The following is a 20,675-nucleotide window of genomic DNA, read 5'->3' on the forward strand; positions in this document are numbered from 1 at the left end:
GCAGAGTCTGGCTGTTGTATAATATAAGTGAATATGTCATGTGTAGGGTGTCTCTTATTTTAATAGTTGGAGCAGATCGAACTGTTCAGATTTGCTTTGCGATTTCCTCACCCAAATGCACATGATATGTTTAATAAAGTAATTTTGTATAGATTCTAGAAATTGTTTTCACAATAAATGCTGTACTTGAACATCAATAATCTGTACACGTATTACACAGAAAAGTAATATACAGTGCATATATTTGGAGCGGGGAGAAAAGCATGTGTTGATCGGTTACAGCCAACCTATTTTTTCTTATTGAAATTGAGCACTTTATTTTTAGAATTAACTTATGCAACCATACGATCCAAAGATGATATTAATGTTCATAAAAGCACACTGCATCTAATATGTGTGCAGGACAAAAGCACACACCAAAAACAATCCTTCAGTGTACTAAAAAAATAGGTTGTAAGTGTTCAGTGCAAATAAGCCAGGTGTCTCACTATCAGTGGCTTGCGTGCATGTTTCACTGTTTTATTCAGTGGAACAAACTAGACTTTTTACACACATAACTTTAAAGTCTGTTTCAAAGCTCTTTTCAAAATGGCCGCTCTAATGCACTGGGGTTTAAGATCTGTCCTCTAAATCACTGCAGGAAGAGCGATAAAAATAAGAAAAAAAAACATAACAAGTGCTCTAGTTTTTTCTGTTTCGTATCACATTATGGATCGTTATTGCTGTGTTACCTGTTTGACAATGTGGGCAATAATCCTTCTGCTATTAGCGCACTAGAGTGGACATTTTGAAAAGAGCTTTTAAACAGACTTTAAAGTTATAAGTGTAAAAAGTTTTAAAAAACTAGAGGTTCGTTATTTAACCAGTTGTAGCAGCACGTGGGGACGTGTAACGCTATATCCCCGCTACTTCCACTTTAACATAGCCCTTTATTTCTGCTTCATGACCTGTTGTTCCTGCCTTATCATTACCTAACCTTTTTCATAGAGCCATTCACGCGAGCAAAACATTTGGCAGAACAATGTACAGATTGCAGGCAGGAATCTTAACTTTGGCTTCAAAGATTAACATCTGCATTATAACTGGTTAGCATGCGATCGTGATGTCTTTATTTAGGGGGTATGTTGACAGCAGGTTTTTAAAGATTGCCAAGCATAACACTGAGTTCCTGAGCTAAGTAAATATAATAATAAATAAAATCACATTTGAAGCAACCCTTTATACTCGCAGGTAAGGTGTTTTTAAGCACTCTATGCATATATATATATATATATATATATATATATATATATATATATATATATATATATGCAGGTAATGACCCCCCCCCCCCCCCCCCCCCCATTCACCATTAATGTAAAGGCTGATTAGATTTCAAAGCTGGTGCCCTGTGTTGATCGGAAGTCCTACACTCATGAACCCTCATTCACACCTCATTGCATTCACTCTTGCATATTCTTACATGTGTGCTTACATTCAAACTCTACCTCGCTGAGCAATACAAACAATATTAAATGTGTAATAAATTATATATAAGGAAATTCGATCTGTTATAAGCTATCCCTTTCTAGTACTGTACAATTATGAGGATGTTCTGGTTTCACATTTGTAGCACCTTGGCTATAAAATCTTTTCTTAAATATTAACAATTAAAATGTTGCTTATTTCTAAAGAGGGGACTTTTATCTATTCAGGGATACCAAGATATTTAGTAAAAACGGGGAGTGCGTGGCTTTAATGAGCTAGTGTCTCAAGACTTTAGGCAAGGCAGTGTACAGTCATACTGTACTTAAAATGCGTACTGTACCACAAGCGTTGGATTTCTGCATTTTCTTCTACCTTTTTCTTGGTTTGTTTTTTATGCTGTCTCCCTTATTATGCCATGTACATGCCTCCACCACCATGCTGGTGTTTATTTATACTGTAGTTTACTGTGGAAAGTCTCACCTGGAACAGCTTTTCAATTGATTGCACTGATGTCCTGTTCTTTCTCAGTGGCTTGGAACTGCCCAGATTGTTTGCTGGTGGTGATGGTTGAGTCTGATTGAATGTATAGATGGACCTAGGAGTTTTGACACCCTGACATAAAATCTTTCAGGCAGTTCTTTAAGAGACTGTTCAGATACGGTAGTTCAGCTCAAAGGGCAGAGGAGGTTGAAGGTTTTTCTTGAGTGAGCATTGCTGGAGGAACTTTTACAGTAAAACCTGTACTAAGTGGTTTCCTGCTGGTAGCGTTTTTACAAGTGTCTATTTTAGTGGCTAACACGACTTAATCAGTTATTTTTAATCCATTGTCTTTCATATATCGAATTTTTAGCCTAAACCAGAAATGCCCTCAATACTTTCTTGTTTGAAGGTTTGTTTTAATGTTGTTTTCAGAAATGACTTGCGTATTTGATTTTCCCATTTCAGAACATCGGTTTCTTTGGTTTACATATTTTTATGTATCTTCTGCTTAAAGTGGTTGTTTTCTTTCCGGTTGGTGATTGAAATGTATACATAAATCTAGGGTGTTGTAAGCAGGTTGATATTTGGTCAGACTGCCCATGTTTGAAGAAACTGTTTCTTTTGGAGGCCTTCCAGATGGCCAGATTCATTTCATCAAAGAATGCAGACTAACTTAAATAATATGCTAATGTTTTTAATTGCATGTCATAAGTCTTCAGATGTGTAATAATTAGTAGCTTGCACAGCTTGGCATTGCTCTTAGGTGACAGCTAACACCCTCCCACCCCCACTCCCACCAATACAGATTGCTACAAGCGGTTTTGTCTAGCAGCAGGAAAGACTGATAGATGACATTCGAGGATCTTTAATATCGAATGCCTGAACTCTTTTTTATTTTCTCAAGCACTTCTAATGGTAAAATGTCAGGAAAAGGAGTATTGAACACTGACAGCGAATACTCATGATGATCACTCTTGGTTGGTCATTTATTTTATTTATTTTTTTCCTGAGCAGTTCCTCGAAATGATAATGCCACAAAAAAGGGAGACATTGCAGAATACACACATCTCGTTTTCAAATTAGAAACCTTTTTTAAACCACTCTCATTTTCGCATTTATAGAGCAGATGTGATCTGAAAATGCTCTGATAGTCTTGCCAGTGGTAGCAATAAATATGTTTTATTTGTCTTGAATTGGGTTTTCTTTCATTCCTTGCCAACGGGGGAAAGTAGGAGCATTTATAGTTACTGTATGTCACTTACTTTTTTTTTTTTTTGCATCTATAGAACTGGTTGTCCAATTGTAATGAGACATGCATTAGCACAAATTCTCATATCTACGAACTATGTCATATTTTTTAGCTGTATTTTCAGAACTACTTTTTGAGATTTATAAAATCTGTGACTTTCTTTCTATGCTTGATTTTTGGCTTCAGATTTGTTACTATAATGAAAACGTACACAATTTAGTTTTAGCTGCAGACATACAAGCTTAGATTCCCCACTGAAACCTGAAGTTGGTTTTGGGCAGTAAGTGGCGCCACCATGAGTGCATTACCAGCTCAAAACCAACAATATTATTGTGTGATAAGAATGTATTCTGACCCATATCTTACTTTATTTATTCTATGGCTTGGTTTACTTCAAAAATAACAAAATAAGTCTCACCTTTTTGTCATGCTATTTTGTAGTGCCTTTCTGGGAATTTAAGTTTACATTTAATTTTCTTTTATGGAGAGAAATCCTCCTTCAAAATTAAAATGACCTAATTAATAATACTATATGGAAGAGTATATTTAAATGTTTCTGTCAGTGTTCAATGTTGGTCTTGTGCGACTACTGATACTGTGCAGCTTTCTTAAACTGGGTTTACAAGAAGTTTTTAGGTTGTGTTGAAGAACCGCAAGTGCACCCTGTCTCATTTGGCCACCAAAAAAATTAAACAAAAAGAGCTTAAGTTAAACAAAATAAAAACTCAGACATTACACAGATACCAGAAATACTAATATTCCATAAGACAATGCTTTCCTGCGTTATTTGCAAATCATTTTTGACTGCATATATATTTATATACATATTATACATGAACATATACAGTATAATATATACAAGGTTTCCTACAGAAGGGGACCTTCAGCAATTCTGATCCTTATGGTAGTCTACAAACAGAGCTAAAATGTAGCACTTTAAGTTAATGATGCAAAAGATATCCAATCAAAATGTTTAGTAATGTAGATTTTCAAAATACTGGTAGTAAATCTACAATAGACTACCCTACTTGCCCACATTACCCACATAATAATAATAATAATAATAATAATAATAATAATAATAATACCGGGACAGGGACAGTGCAAGGCTCTCACCAGTAGAATGTTGTTATGTTTTTTTGTTATTGGGGATCCAGTATTCCGGTAGTCCATACAAGTTCAACACATTCCTCTGCAGATGCTAATCCACCTGGGCATTTTTGTAACAATTGATTGTGTAAGTCTTGCGACAAGCTGACATTAAGCCCCCTATTTGCCTTTTTGAACACATTTGTGGAACCAACAGCTAGTGTAACCTGAATTACATTTTATTTTATACTGTTTTATACCAAAAAGTCTAAGCTTAAAGCAATCAAGGATAAACCCTTGCTTATAAAGCTGCATTATAAAGTGCTATCATTTTATATGTCAATAATTTGAAAAGTTGAATATATGGTGTCACATTAACACAAAAAAAAACAAAAACACATAATGAAGAGATCTCTAAACCCTACGCATGCTTTTTTTTTTCTATTTGGTCACAGAAGTTTTCCAGGGCTACTTTCAGCAGATCTCAGTTGTTAATAAGAATTGCTTGGTACGGCCTTTACTTATAATAGAAAATTGCACAAGGTTACATCAAAAACTAGATCTTCACTGCTTATGAACATATGGTACACTTTTTAAAGTTGTTGCCATGCCAAAAAAAAAAAACATATTCAATTTGATTTGCTTTTTAGAGTGAAAAGGCGATTGATTTATCCACCCTTTTTAGCAGACCATGTTTTGGCTGTGCACTTCCTATAGCGTGAGGAATGTGCATAACATGTGTGCACGAAGACATATTTGGAGTTTCTAAACTGCCTGTAATGTTTCTTAAAGCATATAAAAACAAAGTGCCACCATCATCACTTTTGCTACAACAAGCACAGTACAACAGACAAGAAATAATAAATTAAAAATAAAGATATTATTCAAAGTCTTCCCAAGTTTTCTCATTTACTGACAAGATGAAATTCGAAGTGTTTGTACAAGTTATTTTCAGGTATCTGGGTGGCACAACAGCTTTGATGTACTGTATATTGTGGTCCCAAGTTGTTTTACAAGACAGACATAGCAACCAAGTTTATTGTATGTGGCACAAATTAAACTGACAGCCCTACTGTTTACTCATATTTGTAATAACTCTGTTTATGTTCTTGGATGACAACTAACCCCCAGTACAAATAATAACGCAATATTTTCTGTAGTTGACTCAAGTACTGTGTCCTTTTTTTTTTATAACTTGTATATTTTGATAGTGATTTTCTTGTGTTCTCAGGAGCGAGTTGTGGTTGAGAATGAAGACTGGCTGGTAGTTGTTCCTTACTGGGCAACATGGCCTTTCCAAACGTTGCTTCTGCCCAGGAGGCACGTGCTGCGTTTGAACGACCTCTCCAATGAGGAGCGACAAAGTAAGAGACTGTTAATTAAAAATCATTCCTTCAGGGTGGCTTTTCGACTGCTCTTAATGGGGGTACTGCTGCATTGCCGTTTGTTTTCCATCTAATACATATTCATAAATTGTAGCTGCAGGGATTTATTACTCCTGCGTCTTGGTGACCACTAAGCAGACATGAAATGTTAAGTGTTTGTGTTACTACTGAAGTTCATTTGGAAAGGCATTGACAAAGCTGGCTGACACTGTAAAGAAAAACCCTTAATAACCAGCAGTCTTGTAATGCACACCATGCCCAAGTCCCTGTCTTGTTATTATTCTGCACATAGAATTTGCTACAGGATTTAATTTATTTTCCTCTGACTTCCTTCTCATGGTTTTTTTTTTTTTTTAAATATAATTTACCCATGTACATATAGAACATAGGGATGGTCATTTCCATATATTTTAACGTTTACACTATTATACTCAAACCTATTCTTTTTTATTGTATTTTTTTTTAAATCAGTCTAGAATTATTATTTTTTTTAAGTTTATTGGCTGCAATCTTGTTCATGTTCCATTTGGTATCGGCTTGCTTATTAATATTAACCACAGCAGTTTAAGTATGAATAATTATAACGTGGTTGCCGACAGTATTGCATTGTATGATATCTCTTTTTTGTAAAATACCTCTATTTTGTAGTCTCTTGTATAAATTAAATTGAATAATTTAATGTTGTTTTAATATGTGCAATGGTGCATTCCAACCACCTCTGTTGCCCATAGCTACAGTATTGGTATCACCCTGCACTTTTAAGAACACCTGTTTTTTAGAGCCATAGAAAGAAATAATTATGTATTTAATATTTATTCATAGTAATACTGCAGCAGCAGCAAGCTTAGTGTGGTTAATATGTGTCTGTTCAGATTATTTATATTTGTTGCAATACAAGATAGATTATATGATTTAGTAATTTTCTAAACAATCAACCATTTTCTAATTGATTATTCAAATAAACGATTACACATGCCCATCCCTAATACAAAATGAAAACCATATCCTATCTTAACTAAAACCCTCTGTAGTATATAGGTCAGATTGAGATGTACGCATCTGGTTATCAAATAAATCATATTAAAGAAAAACCTGCATTAGCAGATGCAGCCTTTGCATACCAAGTGAATGTTTTATAAGAGACATAATAGTATTGAGAAGCAAAACTTTATTTGGTACATCATTTTTTAAAATAATGGTATACGTATAGTATGTAATCAATGGCGGCTCGTCATAAGAGGCTAGCTTACATGTAATTTTGTAAAAGTAAAAAAAGCTTACCTTACTTCATGCTTTCCAAGGTCTAATGTATTGCTATTGGCTCATGTAGCCTCAAAATGAGTGGGATTCTGTACGTCTTCAACCTGCAATCACCCTCTGTCTGTCGAGTTTTAATGTATTTGTATTGGCTACACAATGAAAGTTTGTAGCTAGCCTCTACCACTCAGAATTAGATTTAATCTTGACGTATCTTTTGCAGGCAAGTTATGGGTCAGGTGTGGCTACTTGCTTAATTTTCGATTTCCATACAGTATGTTGACCACTCTGTTAAATCACCTTTGAATAAAGATACTTATTAACAGGGCTGTAATATGGTTTATCTGCCCACATTGTTCCCCATCCAGTATTCATCTAAATGCGGTATAATTGCTCATTAAACCTTTTTGTTGGAATTGAAAACAGAATTGAATCGAAATACAATGCACCACTACAGCTGGCACAGTTTTACTTTCTGGTACCACTGATACTTGCAGACTCACTTACAGACTGAACCTCACTGGACAGATGAAACACCAATCTCCTTAGATTGATATTGTGAGAAATGAAATAACACCTGAACAAGATTGTGGTGGGAAGGGGTGTGATCTCCACATTTTTTATCACTTCCATTGTACCCTTTCTGAAGATGGTGTATATTTAATTGCACATTTTTATAAAACAATCCCAGGTTGACTCAGATACAGGTTAGTAGAAATGCAGGCCCTTTTGATGGACTCTAAGCTTGGCAGGCAAGCAGTAAACCTTTGGCAAATAGAATATCGGACAGGTAATAATTAACAATTAACAACTGTAGAAAAATATAGACTCTTCACAAAAGACTTTAAATGCAACTGAAAACAGATACCTGTAATTTGATATATACATAGCGAGATGAGAGCCTCACAGGGGCACAAGGGCCATTAATGTTTAATTGAGGCTTGCAAAATAAAGCCACGGCAATCAATAATCGATTAATTGGTGCATACTTAATCGAGGAGCACTGCAGCTCTAAAGTTTCAGCTCAATCATTCTGTTGTAGTTTGCTATAGTACAAGCACACAAGTGGGGTCAAAACAAATTATATACATGGATTTTACATCCATGAGGAAGTTGTATTTATTTTCCAAGTATTTTATGAACAAGCTCAATCATCTTTTTTTCGCCACACACATTAAGCACAACAGTTTTTCTACATACATTATATTGTCATGTTTTTGGTGTGTAATTCTCTTTACTCATTTTCTTTTGAACTCTGATGGATCTTCCAGTGTCTTTCTGTTGTTTTGTTTTTTTTTTTCTGGCAGATTCAGCTTGTGAGAAATATCTGTGGTAAATTAAAAACATTTGTCTTGTGAATTGTTCTTTTATCTCACCTGTCATCTGTGTCTCACTGTGACAACTATAATTAGGACTGTAAAGAAATGAAAGGGTTTGACATTCATGAGCGGCTCCTGTCAGCAGAATCTTCAGTAGTCAATGAGAACGGCTATTTCAAAAAAAGCAGTTAAGGAGTTCAGTTTGCATATTTGCTGTAAGACTACACAACTATTTAAATATGTATTTGTGAATGACCAAAAAATTAAAATGGGCTTGTCCACTGGCATATACGGTCATTGGACTGTTGAGGTGCTGTTCTACATTATGGGGTGTCATTTTTGTCTTTTATATTAAAACTGTTAAAAGCTGTTACTTTATAATGTGATCAATTTAACATGCCAGCACATAAACTGTAAATGCAAATTACAATCGATATATTAACATTCTTGTTAGCATCTTCACTGACTTTCTTTATTAACATCTTCAGATCTTCACTATCAGGCAAATGCTTTCTTTATCTGTTCATTAAAGGTAAGACAAGAACACTGGAAGCATTCTTTAACGTAGTGCTCCCACAATTCTTAAACCAAGTACTCCAAGTGTAGTACATGTTTCAAATTTCATTCCACGTTTCCTGAGTGTGTTTTTTTCAAAAATACACACAAGACCTATCTAAAGGTTTATGGGATTTCTTTGTTAGCTATAACAACTTTAATGTTACAATTCACACCTGGGCAGGGCATAAACACTGGACATACACACCTGCAGTGTTAGCCACAACCACAACAAAAGTCCTGGTCCTTGTTTTGGGTACAACGTGGGTCTGGTTCAAGCTGCAGCATGTGTGTTGTTCCTATGAAGTAGGAGACACAGGCAGAAAAGATTTAATGATTAAAAGGGAAAATATATTATTATTATTATTTATTATTATTATTATTTATTTCTTAGCAGACGCCCTTATCCAGGGCGACTTACAATTGTTACAAGATATCACATTATTTTTACATACAATTACCCATTTATACAGTTGGGTTTTTACTGGAGCAATTTAGGTAAAGTACCTTGCTCAAGGGTACAGCAGCAGTGTCCCATACCAGGGATTGAACCCACAACCCTCCGGTCAAGAGTCCAGAGCCCTAACCACTACGCCACTACATATACATGTATTTTATTTAAGTGAAAGCCAGCAGCACCTTTGGTCTACATCTATCCTAATATATGTCTAGAACGTCTTTTGTGTGCCTGTATAAATAGATTTAAATAAATGGGGTGCTTGAAAAACATTTAATTTGGCTGTGATACGAACTGCAAATGTTATTAAATCAGTTAAGTGTTTTGCTGTTACAGAAAAATACACACTGTTATTGCAAAATAAATTGGTTTCTTTTCATATTTGTTTTTTCTTAGATTATATGAAAATTATTTCTTATAGATGTAGAACAGCAGAGCTGCCAAAGTGGCTTGTGTTGGTAATACAAAACCCAGAAAACATCTGACCAGATAATGTAACTCTAAATTGATGCAATGCAAAAGTAATTTGTTATATTTTGCTTTTTCCTTTTTAGGCCTGGCGTCTATAATGAAAAGGCTCCTGACAAAATATGACAATTTGTTTGAGATATCGTTTCCATACTCAATGGGGTGGCACGGTAAGAAACACATGCAATGCCAGATTACAGAAAAAGCAGTTATGCTGAATAGGAGGGCTGATAATTGGTTTGTATAGTGGATGGAATTGAAGTATACCAGGGTTGTTATCCCTGAAGGGGAATGAATATCCTCAGCATTGGAGTTCTACAATAGTCAAGGCACTCATTTGTACACTACACTCGAACACCGACACATCACATGTTCAGGATGGTTTAAAGGATCTGTCTTTCCATTTGTTGGCAGTCACCATACTGATCTGTGATGGCCGTAGGCAAAGTTGTGCCTGTGAGACCAGATTTTGGTCCCACAGCAGCAGCTGACATAATCTGTAACATTGCAGTATTGTTGTAGTAGTCATTACAATCTGCTGCTCTGTGCTCTCAATCTCTGCTATTGTTGCATTTGATTAATCTGTATTTTAGTGTCATTTTATTTTACATTTTGGAATAAATACATGTCAGGTGATAAATATCTTGCCATTGACCTTACTTTGAGGACCACTGCTCTAGAGAGACACCTCTGCGAAATGGAAGGACTGCATTAACAATCATGCAACCCCTCTTGAGCTGCACTCTCCTATTAATAATTAGTGTTGTCGCTGCTGTGCCTCAGTCTGAAGGTAAGATACTTCTTCCACTGGTGTTAGGAGATGTCCAGTGTTTCAAGCATTGGAAATGCTTCCTGTGGTTTGAAACTTGACATGATTAATATGCCTGCAACACTGCTACCATCCAGCATTCTTTTTATTGAATTCTTCCAAGTAGTGCTGCCCGCTGTAATGGATTGTTTTGTGTGATGCGCTGCTCAATAAAAAAAAAAAATCACTCCTTCAGGGGGATTGATCCTTTCGTACAAGTTTTAATATGCTGCCTTTGGAACCACTATGTGCTTTGTTCACTACCTCTTCCTACAGCATATCAAAATGTATCAGATCCAATGTGGAGTCAAGGTTTTTGTATCAGCGAGGGAGACAGTTGTCTCCCGGTACTATACACTCCATGCATTCTCTTGTTAAAGCTGTTTCCATATTGATGGTCCTGGATCAGTTCTGATGACAGTCATTCAGTGACAGTATATGTCATGTGAATGGGAGCCTTTGTGACCTTTTTTTTTTTTAAACTGTATAGCAGGATAACAGACTTGAAATCCCAATATAAGTGAATGGCAGAGAGATTCCACTCCATAATTAGGCGATAACTACAGGACCCTTCAAGTGTACAAAGAGATAACAGTTTTATATAATCCTAAAGGAGTTCTCATTTGTAAGGTAAAACTTAATAGGCAAGACAGATGTTTCCACTAATGCCTTCATCAATATAATGTTTCAAATTTGCTCAACCCCTGTGAATGGCAGTTAAGTTAATTAGAAATTGAATCCTACTTCTAAATCCGTTTTCCTTCCAAAATGCTGATGTACTGCACACTGTACCTTCAAAAATATTTTAAGCTCAGAGTTTGCTGTGATGCTCAGAGCATTGTAAATTAAAAATCTTTCTGATGAGGACCCTGCATGTTTTTTTCAAGTGTTGAATCACTGAGGGAGGAAATTGGAAAGAGACGCTTGAACACTGTTCAACAAGAGTATATGTCTCTACTTTCCATACAAAATACAAGGTGTGCAGCACATAACTTCTGCATGACACATACATGGTCATGCATCGCTTTAGGTCATAAAATACACATGCTACGCTGTATTTAAATAGCTTTGATTTTCATGTTGGCATGTGACCTTCATATCTTTTATGTATTCTCTAGAGCCGTGTTGCATGATTGCTCTTAATATTATCCAGTGTTTCCAAAAAACAGTAGGGCTTGAAATGAAGATTACTCTAAGGGTATCACACTGTGTTTCTGCAGATGCCTACATGGCATTGCAGCAAATCAGTATCTGAATTATTATTCTTTTTTTTTATTTGGTAACAATACACACAGGATAAAAAAAAAAATGGTTTCAAAACTAATGTGCATATTATGTCTGAGCTATAACACACGACAGGGTGTACAGTAGGGTTGTAACAATAATCAATAATATCGATAATCATGTCACCCAGGCGTAATTGTGGGACAGATTGACCAATAACATCTTCTTTGGAGAGATGTTTTTAGAGATACTTAGTATTCAGTAAGCAAGTGGTTTGAGCGTGGTAAAAAAGGGCCTCACTCCCAGTTATTCACATTGCATATGTCTTACCATTACTGTTGGAGGGTAATGCATGTACATTTCGTGGAAATGCATCATATTATTGAAATATTTTCAATAGTTTCATAGTCTTTGACATAACAGTTGTACAAACATAACTTTTTTAATTGATTGTACTAAATGTACTGTTTTCCGTGCATTGATAAAAACCATTGAAACCTAATATAAAAAGCTTTAATATTTCCTTTGATAACACTTACCGGGAGAGTCTCTCTTACTCATTCAACACAATGTTGATCTCTGCGAGAGATTTATTGGAATAGTGTAATCTTTTTATATAAAGAAGTGAACTGTTCCCAAAGGAAACAGATTAGTTATAAGTGCATCTGGCATTTTGCCCACACAGGGATAAAACGAAAAAATGTGCAATATCAGAGAGAACAATACTGCAAGGATTTCATATTTTTATTTTCAGTCCCTTAAGTGATTTTCTTCGATTATGCCAGGCAATTATAGTTATCAGACTGGTAATGCATAAACAAAAGATTAAAACAAAAGGCATACTTCGAATTTTAATACAAAGTATCAGACTGAACTGCAGCACAGCCGAAGGCTCCTGCTCAATTATAGAGGATTACAACAAGCTTACTATAGACAACCAGCTGGATTGAGAAACTGAATCTTTGGTGCCAAGACATTTCAGCTGCAACAGAAGAAATGTTGGCCAATGAAAATTGGCAATATGTAAACAAAATCCTGTACTTACTATACTGTATGTGTGTATATATATATATATATATATATATATATATATATATATATATATATATATATACAGTGCTCACCCTTTATAACGCTATAGTGGGGAGCCATGGTTATTTGTGTTCCGCCTTATAACGAGTATAAAAGGGCTGCTGTAATAGCATTATGGAGCAAGTGGGAGCCACTACCCTAACGTGTTATAACCGATTCTGCACTATTAGAGGCGTGTTATAACAGGTGAGCACTATATGTGTGTGTCTATATATATATTAGTGTTGTAAATTGAACCCTGACGTTGACATCAATTATCGTGCAAATTCTAAAGCCGATTATCTATCATTAAAGTTAAAATGCTTAAAAAAAAAAATCCCTCACAGTAAGATTAACAAGAAGTCCTCTTTTTATAGAACATGGTATAAAAAACGAATCCAAATGTTTTAAGATACGTTTGATAAATACATTGGCATTTAAATATAGCACTCTCCAATTTTCATATTCCTGCCATCACTAGCTTTTGCCTTGTTTTGTGTAAAATCTGACGAATTTCCAGTGTAAACATAACGGTAAATTAAGAAAAAATAAATAAAAATCAACCCCACTGTCCAAAGGAGTAAAAAAATCTCTCTCTTTTTTATTTTTTTATTTGTTGTTGGTTACAATTCATGAATTACGTGGCCCAGCTTCTGAAAGCAGCGGTCCCTTCCAGTGTGCCGCGGCTGCAGAGATGCATTTCAAAACTTTACATGACTTTGCATAGACACTTAGACTTGCATTATCTTCAGCGAATACAACTACATCGTCATTTTCCAAACAGTACATTAGAGGTAGCCTACCCTTTCCTGCAACTGAACTTTCGACAGCGACAACTCCAGTTGATCATTTTATTTTGCGTCTCCATACTTGATGTATTGTGGCGATCTCGGTTCCCTCAGGCGGACTTCCTCCCGTGCACGCTACAGTATAATATCTTTTTCATACATGTATAAGCCTGATCAATCTACATACCACGTCGCAACCAAAAACGCGTCACATACTGGCGTGCTCAGAGAAGCGTTTCGCCCACGTGGACTTGCTTACACTTGTACCGTACATTACTAAGGCCCTACCTATTTCACGGCCGTGAAAAACGTGACACGGACCGTGAAATTAATTCTTCACCGTAAAAACTGTCTATTTTGTGTACTTTTATCCTGCACTTAAATCCAAGTTATGTGTATCAATCCAGGTTCCTGATGTGATTACAAGCTTGTTTCAATCTTAAAAAAATATTGATTAACACTTAACAGCAGCCAATAACCACTCTGGGCTCTCCTCACTGATTGGTAGATATGGGCAGCTGGGGCGGGTTTAGTATCCTATGAGATCTCAACTGATATTGTTGTTAAGCAAGTGAACATTTTGTGAGTGTCCAAAATGAATTTAAAAAAAAAGTATAATAATTACTACAGCGGATCATTTACAATAATTTTGCATTCTATTGGTGCAAACTATTTTGTACAACCTGCAATGTTTCAGTGGATCACATACAGTACATCGAGCTACGATCCAGCGGTATTAAGACTCAGACAGCAATCAAAAACGAAAAATGTTGAAGATAGTGCATTGCTTCAAAACAAAAAGGTTAAAAATTCTGAAACAGAGGCACGTGACAACGTAGTAATGTTAAATATTATTAGTTTCGCTCAAGACAGACGACTGCAGTTGGGACTGATTTAAAACAAAAAATAAGTATAAAATACATTAACAAAGCAGGTTACCCTTGATCTTTGCATCATTATCCTGTATTTGTTCACAGACGCATATTCTCAGTAACTTTTAGAAGCAACAACACAGATTACGTTCTTTACAGTAAGTTAATATGTACAACTAAGACACGTTGCATAATGTTAGGTTATAGTTTATGGATTTTCTAAACATTTATTAGTAGTAAACTAAACTGAGGTGTTTACACGTTTAAAGGTGTCAGTCTTAGCCAGTAATACAAGGACCTCACAGATAAGGAACCACAGAGAAGTCAGGAAGTGTTTGAATAGTTATTCAATGAACCTATGCTAATATACCAGAATTGATCAGAAGTAAAATCAACCGAGATAGTACATAATGCACTTTTTTTAGAGTAGGCACTTGCAAATAATGTATCAGGTTGCATAAAGAAACACAAGATAAATAAAAACAAGTAGAATGACTAAAACAATTTCCTTGGTTAGGGAAAAAAAAATCTCTGGGAAACATAAAGGCTTGGCTCATTTTATAGATGAGGTATGCTATCAGTTTTTCATTATTTTCACGTGACCTTGGCCTAAAAAGTTTTTAAATTCCCCAAATACTTGACTACATAAGCACTTTCTAAAATGTCTAATGAGTTTATTAGATTGTTTTCAAAAGAAGAATGATTAATACCAGGTTATTTAAAAGTCCTTCAAATGTGAATCACGTTTAGAGAGTTTATCAGGAAATTAATGTTTGGAAATTTTTATATATCCTTGGTGGGCAATGTCTCATGTTATAGGGGTTGTAAAAGTTTCTTTCAGGGAAGGACATTTTACTTTAGTTACATTTTTTGTCGCATTTTCTTAATACTCAGTTTACTTTAATTCTATAAGTAACAGTGATCAAGGCCCTAAGGCATTTCCTGGGGATTATTAAAACGTTGGGCATGGTTATTTGTGCTATGAAAAGCACAATATATTTCATACTGTTTTACCTGTATTCCTTGTTCATTGTATTAGCTCACAAACGAATCTCAGTTTAAAACTTAAAATCATTTAACCACCAGTGTTTTTAGGCAGGAACTACCTCCAAATTAGAGTTTTGTTTGTTTTCAAACCTCAGAAGTAAAACTTACCTGCTGCTTCTTGGTATTAACTGGGGTCATTCCATTTAAATGGACCAATGGTCCGCACCTCTCTGTCTCAGATTATTGTGATATCGCATATGGAAGTACCTGAAAGTGTTTTAGGAAGAATCCCCAAATATTAGCTCTCAATTCTCATGTTTTAAGATATGAGTCTATAATGCGGGGCGGGCGGGGGGATGGGGGTGAGGGGTGCCTGTGACGAATGAAAATGTGTAGTGAAAAGGGACCCTGTTTGAGAGGTCAGATCTTTCACCTAGAACAGCTCTTCTAGTGTAATAATGGCTTAACGTATTGGTGACCTTGGATGTTTATGTTGATAAAATAATCATGTGCCAGCAGTGTGTCCATTCTAAATATGTGAACAGGTTAAAGTAAACTGCTTGCCCTTTATGGTTGCCTGGATCTCTTTCAAGAGGTACATTAATCAAATATTATACAGACTCAGGTGACAATGATTTCTGGTTGGATAACCTATAACAAGTCGGATAAATTAAGAGTAAATTTAGTAGGAGCCTGATTGCTCACAATGCAGGCACAGGATTATTGTATAATAAAAAAAATAAATAAAAAATAAAATGACTGACTCAAACGGTCCTAGAAAGACGAGAGATGGATACAAATGCACATTTTAAAAACTGCTTACAATACTGTAGATACTGTACATAGTTTAGCTGAACATATTTTACTTAGACACCACAATTTGCAGTTTCATCATTTAACTGCTGTCGGTAATTAACGGTAAGTGTACACTTATGGTGCCACTTTTAAGGACAAAGTGTGCCATATTTAAGTAGATTGATACATTTACATTTCTCAGAAACATAGTTTTAAGACACAGAGCACAAATGAGTATCTGCTATCCCTTCTGAGTTATGTGGTGCTGAAGGGAAGGTAATACACACAGTGCTTCAGGAGTTCCCCAAAGTACAACATGGCATTTTTATTGGCGTCATTACATTAACATCTATAGTCATCAATAGGTAATATGTTGACACAGCAGTTCTGTGTGTAAGAAGATATCTTGAATACAGTCGACTCCTCTTATTTGCATACTGGATAATTGCAAACATCGTTTAATTGCATAACATGCAACTGGTCCTGTTTTTTTAATGCATTGTTTTCTATGATTATATGATTTGGTTAAATGCATGTCATCTAAATGCATAGTTCGCTTTATTGCATAAAGCTGGGTGGTCCCGAAATTGGTTGTCGGCTAATTGCATAATGCAGTCCACGTGTTCTGTCAATGTGCTGTTGTTATGTGTATATGTATTTACAACGGTGGAAAAAATAAGAAAATGGTGAAGCGAACCTATAAAACTCAGGCCAGATACCGTACAGAGTTCTATCAAAGACTTTTTTCCTACGTTGTAGTCACAATATCTACAGTAAGGTACTGTATGTGGGATATGTAGTCCTTTTAAGAGTTGAAAATTACTAATGACATTAGTTCCATATTAGGAATTAATGGCGCACATTTTTCTGAAAGGTGATTGGTTGGCCGGGACACTAGATAAGGTGACACCGCGCTAGAAGCGGGCAGAGTGGATTTGGGAGCGGAGCGAGTGATGTTATGCTGAATTGTTTTGCTAATAAAAGGGTCATCCTTTTTGAATTACAATTGGTTTTCCTGGAGTTATTATTCTAAAGCAATCAGATCTATTGCCATTGTATCCCATTGTATTCCCTTACTCCTATTATCTGCATACTCTGGTTATGTGCATAGCGGCACACCGGTCCCGAACCCATGCAATTATGCGGAGTTGACTGTACTTTGAGAGGTAACATTTTGGAATTCCTCTTAAAATAATACAATTAAAACAAAAACCTGCAGTAAACTGACATTTTGTGAATCACTTCAGGGACGAGAGTGATTGCAGGCCTAATTGCTTTACTTTTGTATGGCATAGTCATGTATTTATGGACACTAGCAGGAACAATTGCACAAAAAATATCATAGTTCCTCCAACCCCGTTTTGGAATGCCAGTAATATTATGCTCCCATATCTCCCCAAGAGATAGACCTGTCATATTACAAGGAAAGGCAAAAGTGTGTTTCTTGGTGTATGCTGGTACAGTAGTTTATTCAAATCAGACAAATTATTTTGATTTGCATATCAGATGAATATTCCTCAGTACAGTTCCAGTGTTATTTTTGTACAGTTATTTTTGTACTTGGGAAAGACGTTCTTTCCAGCTCATTTTCTAAAGTCCTATAGTATACCTCTTGATAAAACCCATCTGAAGAAACATTTCCAATCTGTGTTCAATCATATGTTATGTTCCATTTTGGGAAAACCACAAAAGAAAAAAGGACCAGTATTTTTCACTCAGTTGCTTAATGGGTTTTATTTGAAAGCGGAAAAGAAAAGAAGTTGACTAATGATGATCATATTTGTCGTTGATGAGTTATTAGATTAATGTACATATTTCAGTGTTATGAGGTTTTTCATACCCTGAAAAATAACTTAATGCCAAAACCACACTGGCGACAAGACTTTTTTAAGCAAGATTTATAAACTTAAGAGCAAATCACTGGTAGAGAGAGGATTGTTTTTGCACCCCCTTAAACAAGCAGCGTAGTGGCGCCCCTGATTTGAACCCAGGATCATTTGACTTCTGCTTCTTGGCTCTAACCACGAGGCTTTAATATATCCAGCTTTCACAATTACCATATGCATTAATATTTACAAAATACAGTATATTGGGATAGAAAAATGACATCTGGCTCTCCCACTAACTGCTACAGTATGAATGTCCACAGTAGGTTATTGTTTTGCATTGTCTTCAGTAGACACAAAACAATGCCTGTGGGGTTCTTTTGAAGATCTCACATTGCACAGAAGAGAACATTGGAAGGAAAAACTTGTTTTACAGACTGGCCATCTAATAAAAAAAATCAATGTGGTTTCTACAAAGTGGTCCCTACATACTGTAGGTTTTTAAAGGCAGTCATTTTGAAAATTACAAAATGAATACGGTCATACATTAAGCATTATTTCTATTTTTATATGAAAGCAAGTAGCTTCAAATGTCTTATTAACTGTTGTGTTTTTTTTTTTAACCTTACTGTCACAGTGTCTGCAGTACAGTCAGTCTTGATGATCCTGGGTTCTGTCGCTCCAATATTAAGTTATTATCATTTTGATCAAAATCTGCCTCTACCCGGCTTTCAGCTGCTTTGATCTTGTCTAGAGAATCCTAAGAATGGACATCCTTCCTAATTCTATTCAAATCATGTGCCAATGTGACCTATCATTTATGCAGACAGAGAGTAGCTGAGGCAGAGTGGAAAGGTCACATTAGTCATTCAATAATTTTAAAAAGTTTTAATTGAATATACTGGTAGTTCCATAAAGATATATATATATATATATATATATATATATATATATATATATATATATATATATATATATATATATATATATATATATATATAACATTTTTCATTTTTGTTTTATTCTATAAACTACTGACAACATTTCTCCCAAATTCCAAATAAAAATATTGTCAATGAGAGTATTTATTTGCAGAAAATGACAACTGGTCAAAATAACAAAAAAGATGCAGTGTTGTCAGACCTTGAATAATGCAAAGAAAATAAGTTCATATTCATTTTTAAACAACGCAATACTAATGTTTTAACTTAGGAAGAGTTCAGAAATCAATATTTGGTGGAATAACCCTGATTTTCAAGCACAGCTTTCATACATCTTGGCATGCTCTCCACCAGTCTTTCACATTGATGTTGGGTGACTTTATGCCACTCCTGGCGCAAAAATTCAAGCAGCTCGGCTTTGTTTGATGGCTTGTGACCATCCATCTTCCTCTTGATCACATTCCAGAGGTTTTCAATGGGGTTCAGGTCTGGAGATTGGGCTGGCCATGACAGGGTCTTGATCTGGTGGTCCTCCATCCACACCTTGATTGACCTGGCTGTGTGGCATGGAGCATTGTCCTGCTGGAAAAACCAATCCTCAGAGTTGGGGAACATTGTCAGAGCAGACGGAAGCAAGTTTTCTTCCAGGACAACCTTGTACTTGGCTTGATTCATGCGTCCTTCACAAAGACAAATCTGCCCGATTCCAGCCTTGCTGAAGCACCCCCAGATGAATCCAATTTTCAGCTTTGCCCAACACCTGGTCGTCTAATGGTTAGACCGAGACCTGGAGAGGCCTACAAGCCACAGTGTCTCGCACCCACTGTGAAATGTGGTGGAGGATCGGTGATGATCTGGGGGTGCTTCAGCAAGGCTGGAATCGGGCAGCTTTGGCATGAATCAAGCCAAGTACAAGGTTGTCCTGGACGAAAACTTGCTTCCTTCTGCTCTGACAATGTTCCCCAACTCTGAGGATTGGTTTTTCCAGCAGGACAATGCTCCATGCCACACAGCCAGATCAATCAAGGTGTGGATGGAGGACCACCAGATCAAGACCCTGTCATGGCCAGCCCAATCTCCAGACCTGAACCCCATTGAAAACCTCTGGAATGTGATCAAGAGGAAGATGGATGGTCACAAGCCATCAAACAAAGCCGAGCTGCTTGAATTTTTGTGCCAGGAGTGGCATAAAGTCACCCAACATCAATGTGAAAGACTGGTGGAGAGCATGCCAAGACGCATGAAAGCTGTGCTTGAAAATCAGGGTTATTCCACCAAATATTGATTTCTGAACTCTTCCTAAGTTAAAACATTAGTATTGCGTTGTTTAAAAATGAATATTAACTTATTTTCTTTGCATTATTCAAGGTCTGACAACACTGCATCTTTTTTGTTATTTTGACCAGTTGTCATTTTCTGCAAATAAATGCTCTAAATGACAATATTTTTATTTGAAATTTGGGAGAAATGTTGTCAGTAGTTTATAGAATAAAACAAAAATGTTCATTTTACCCAAACACATACCTATAAATAGTAAAACCAGAGAAACTGATCATTTTGCAGTGGTCTCTTAATTTTTTCCAGAGCTGTATATATAATTTCAAAGTGAATAGCCAGATGAAACTTAAAAAAGTAAC

The 20,675-nt window shown here is 35.8% G+C and overlaps 1 protein-coding gene across 1 annotated transcript in view; it reads left to right on the top strand.

Moving 5' to 3' along the window:
* The window catches only part of LOC117420872 (galactose-1-phosphate uridylyltransferase), a 72,207-nt gene that overhangs the window by 42,714 nt on the left and 8,818 nt on the right, over positions 1-20,675 (top strand). The window contains exons 8-9 of the mRNA XM_034034586.3: positions 5,517-5,649; positions 9,813-9,896. Of these exons, the coding sequence (XP_033890477.2) occupies positions 5,517-5,649; positions 9,813-9,896 (217 nt within the window). The remainder of the gene's footprint in view (positions 1-5,516; positions 5,650-9,812; positions 9,897-20,675) is intronic.

This window comes from Acipenser ruthenus, chromosome 1 (genome assembly GCF_902713425.1).
Source record: "Acipenser ruthenus chromosome 1, fAciRut3.2 maternal haplotype, whole genome shotgun sequence".
NCBI classification, from domain to species: domain Eukaryota; kingdom Metazoa; phylum Chordata; class Actinopteri; order Acipenseriformes; family Acipenseridae; genus Acipenser; species Acipenser ruthenus.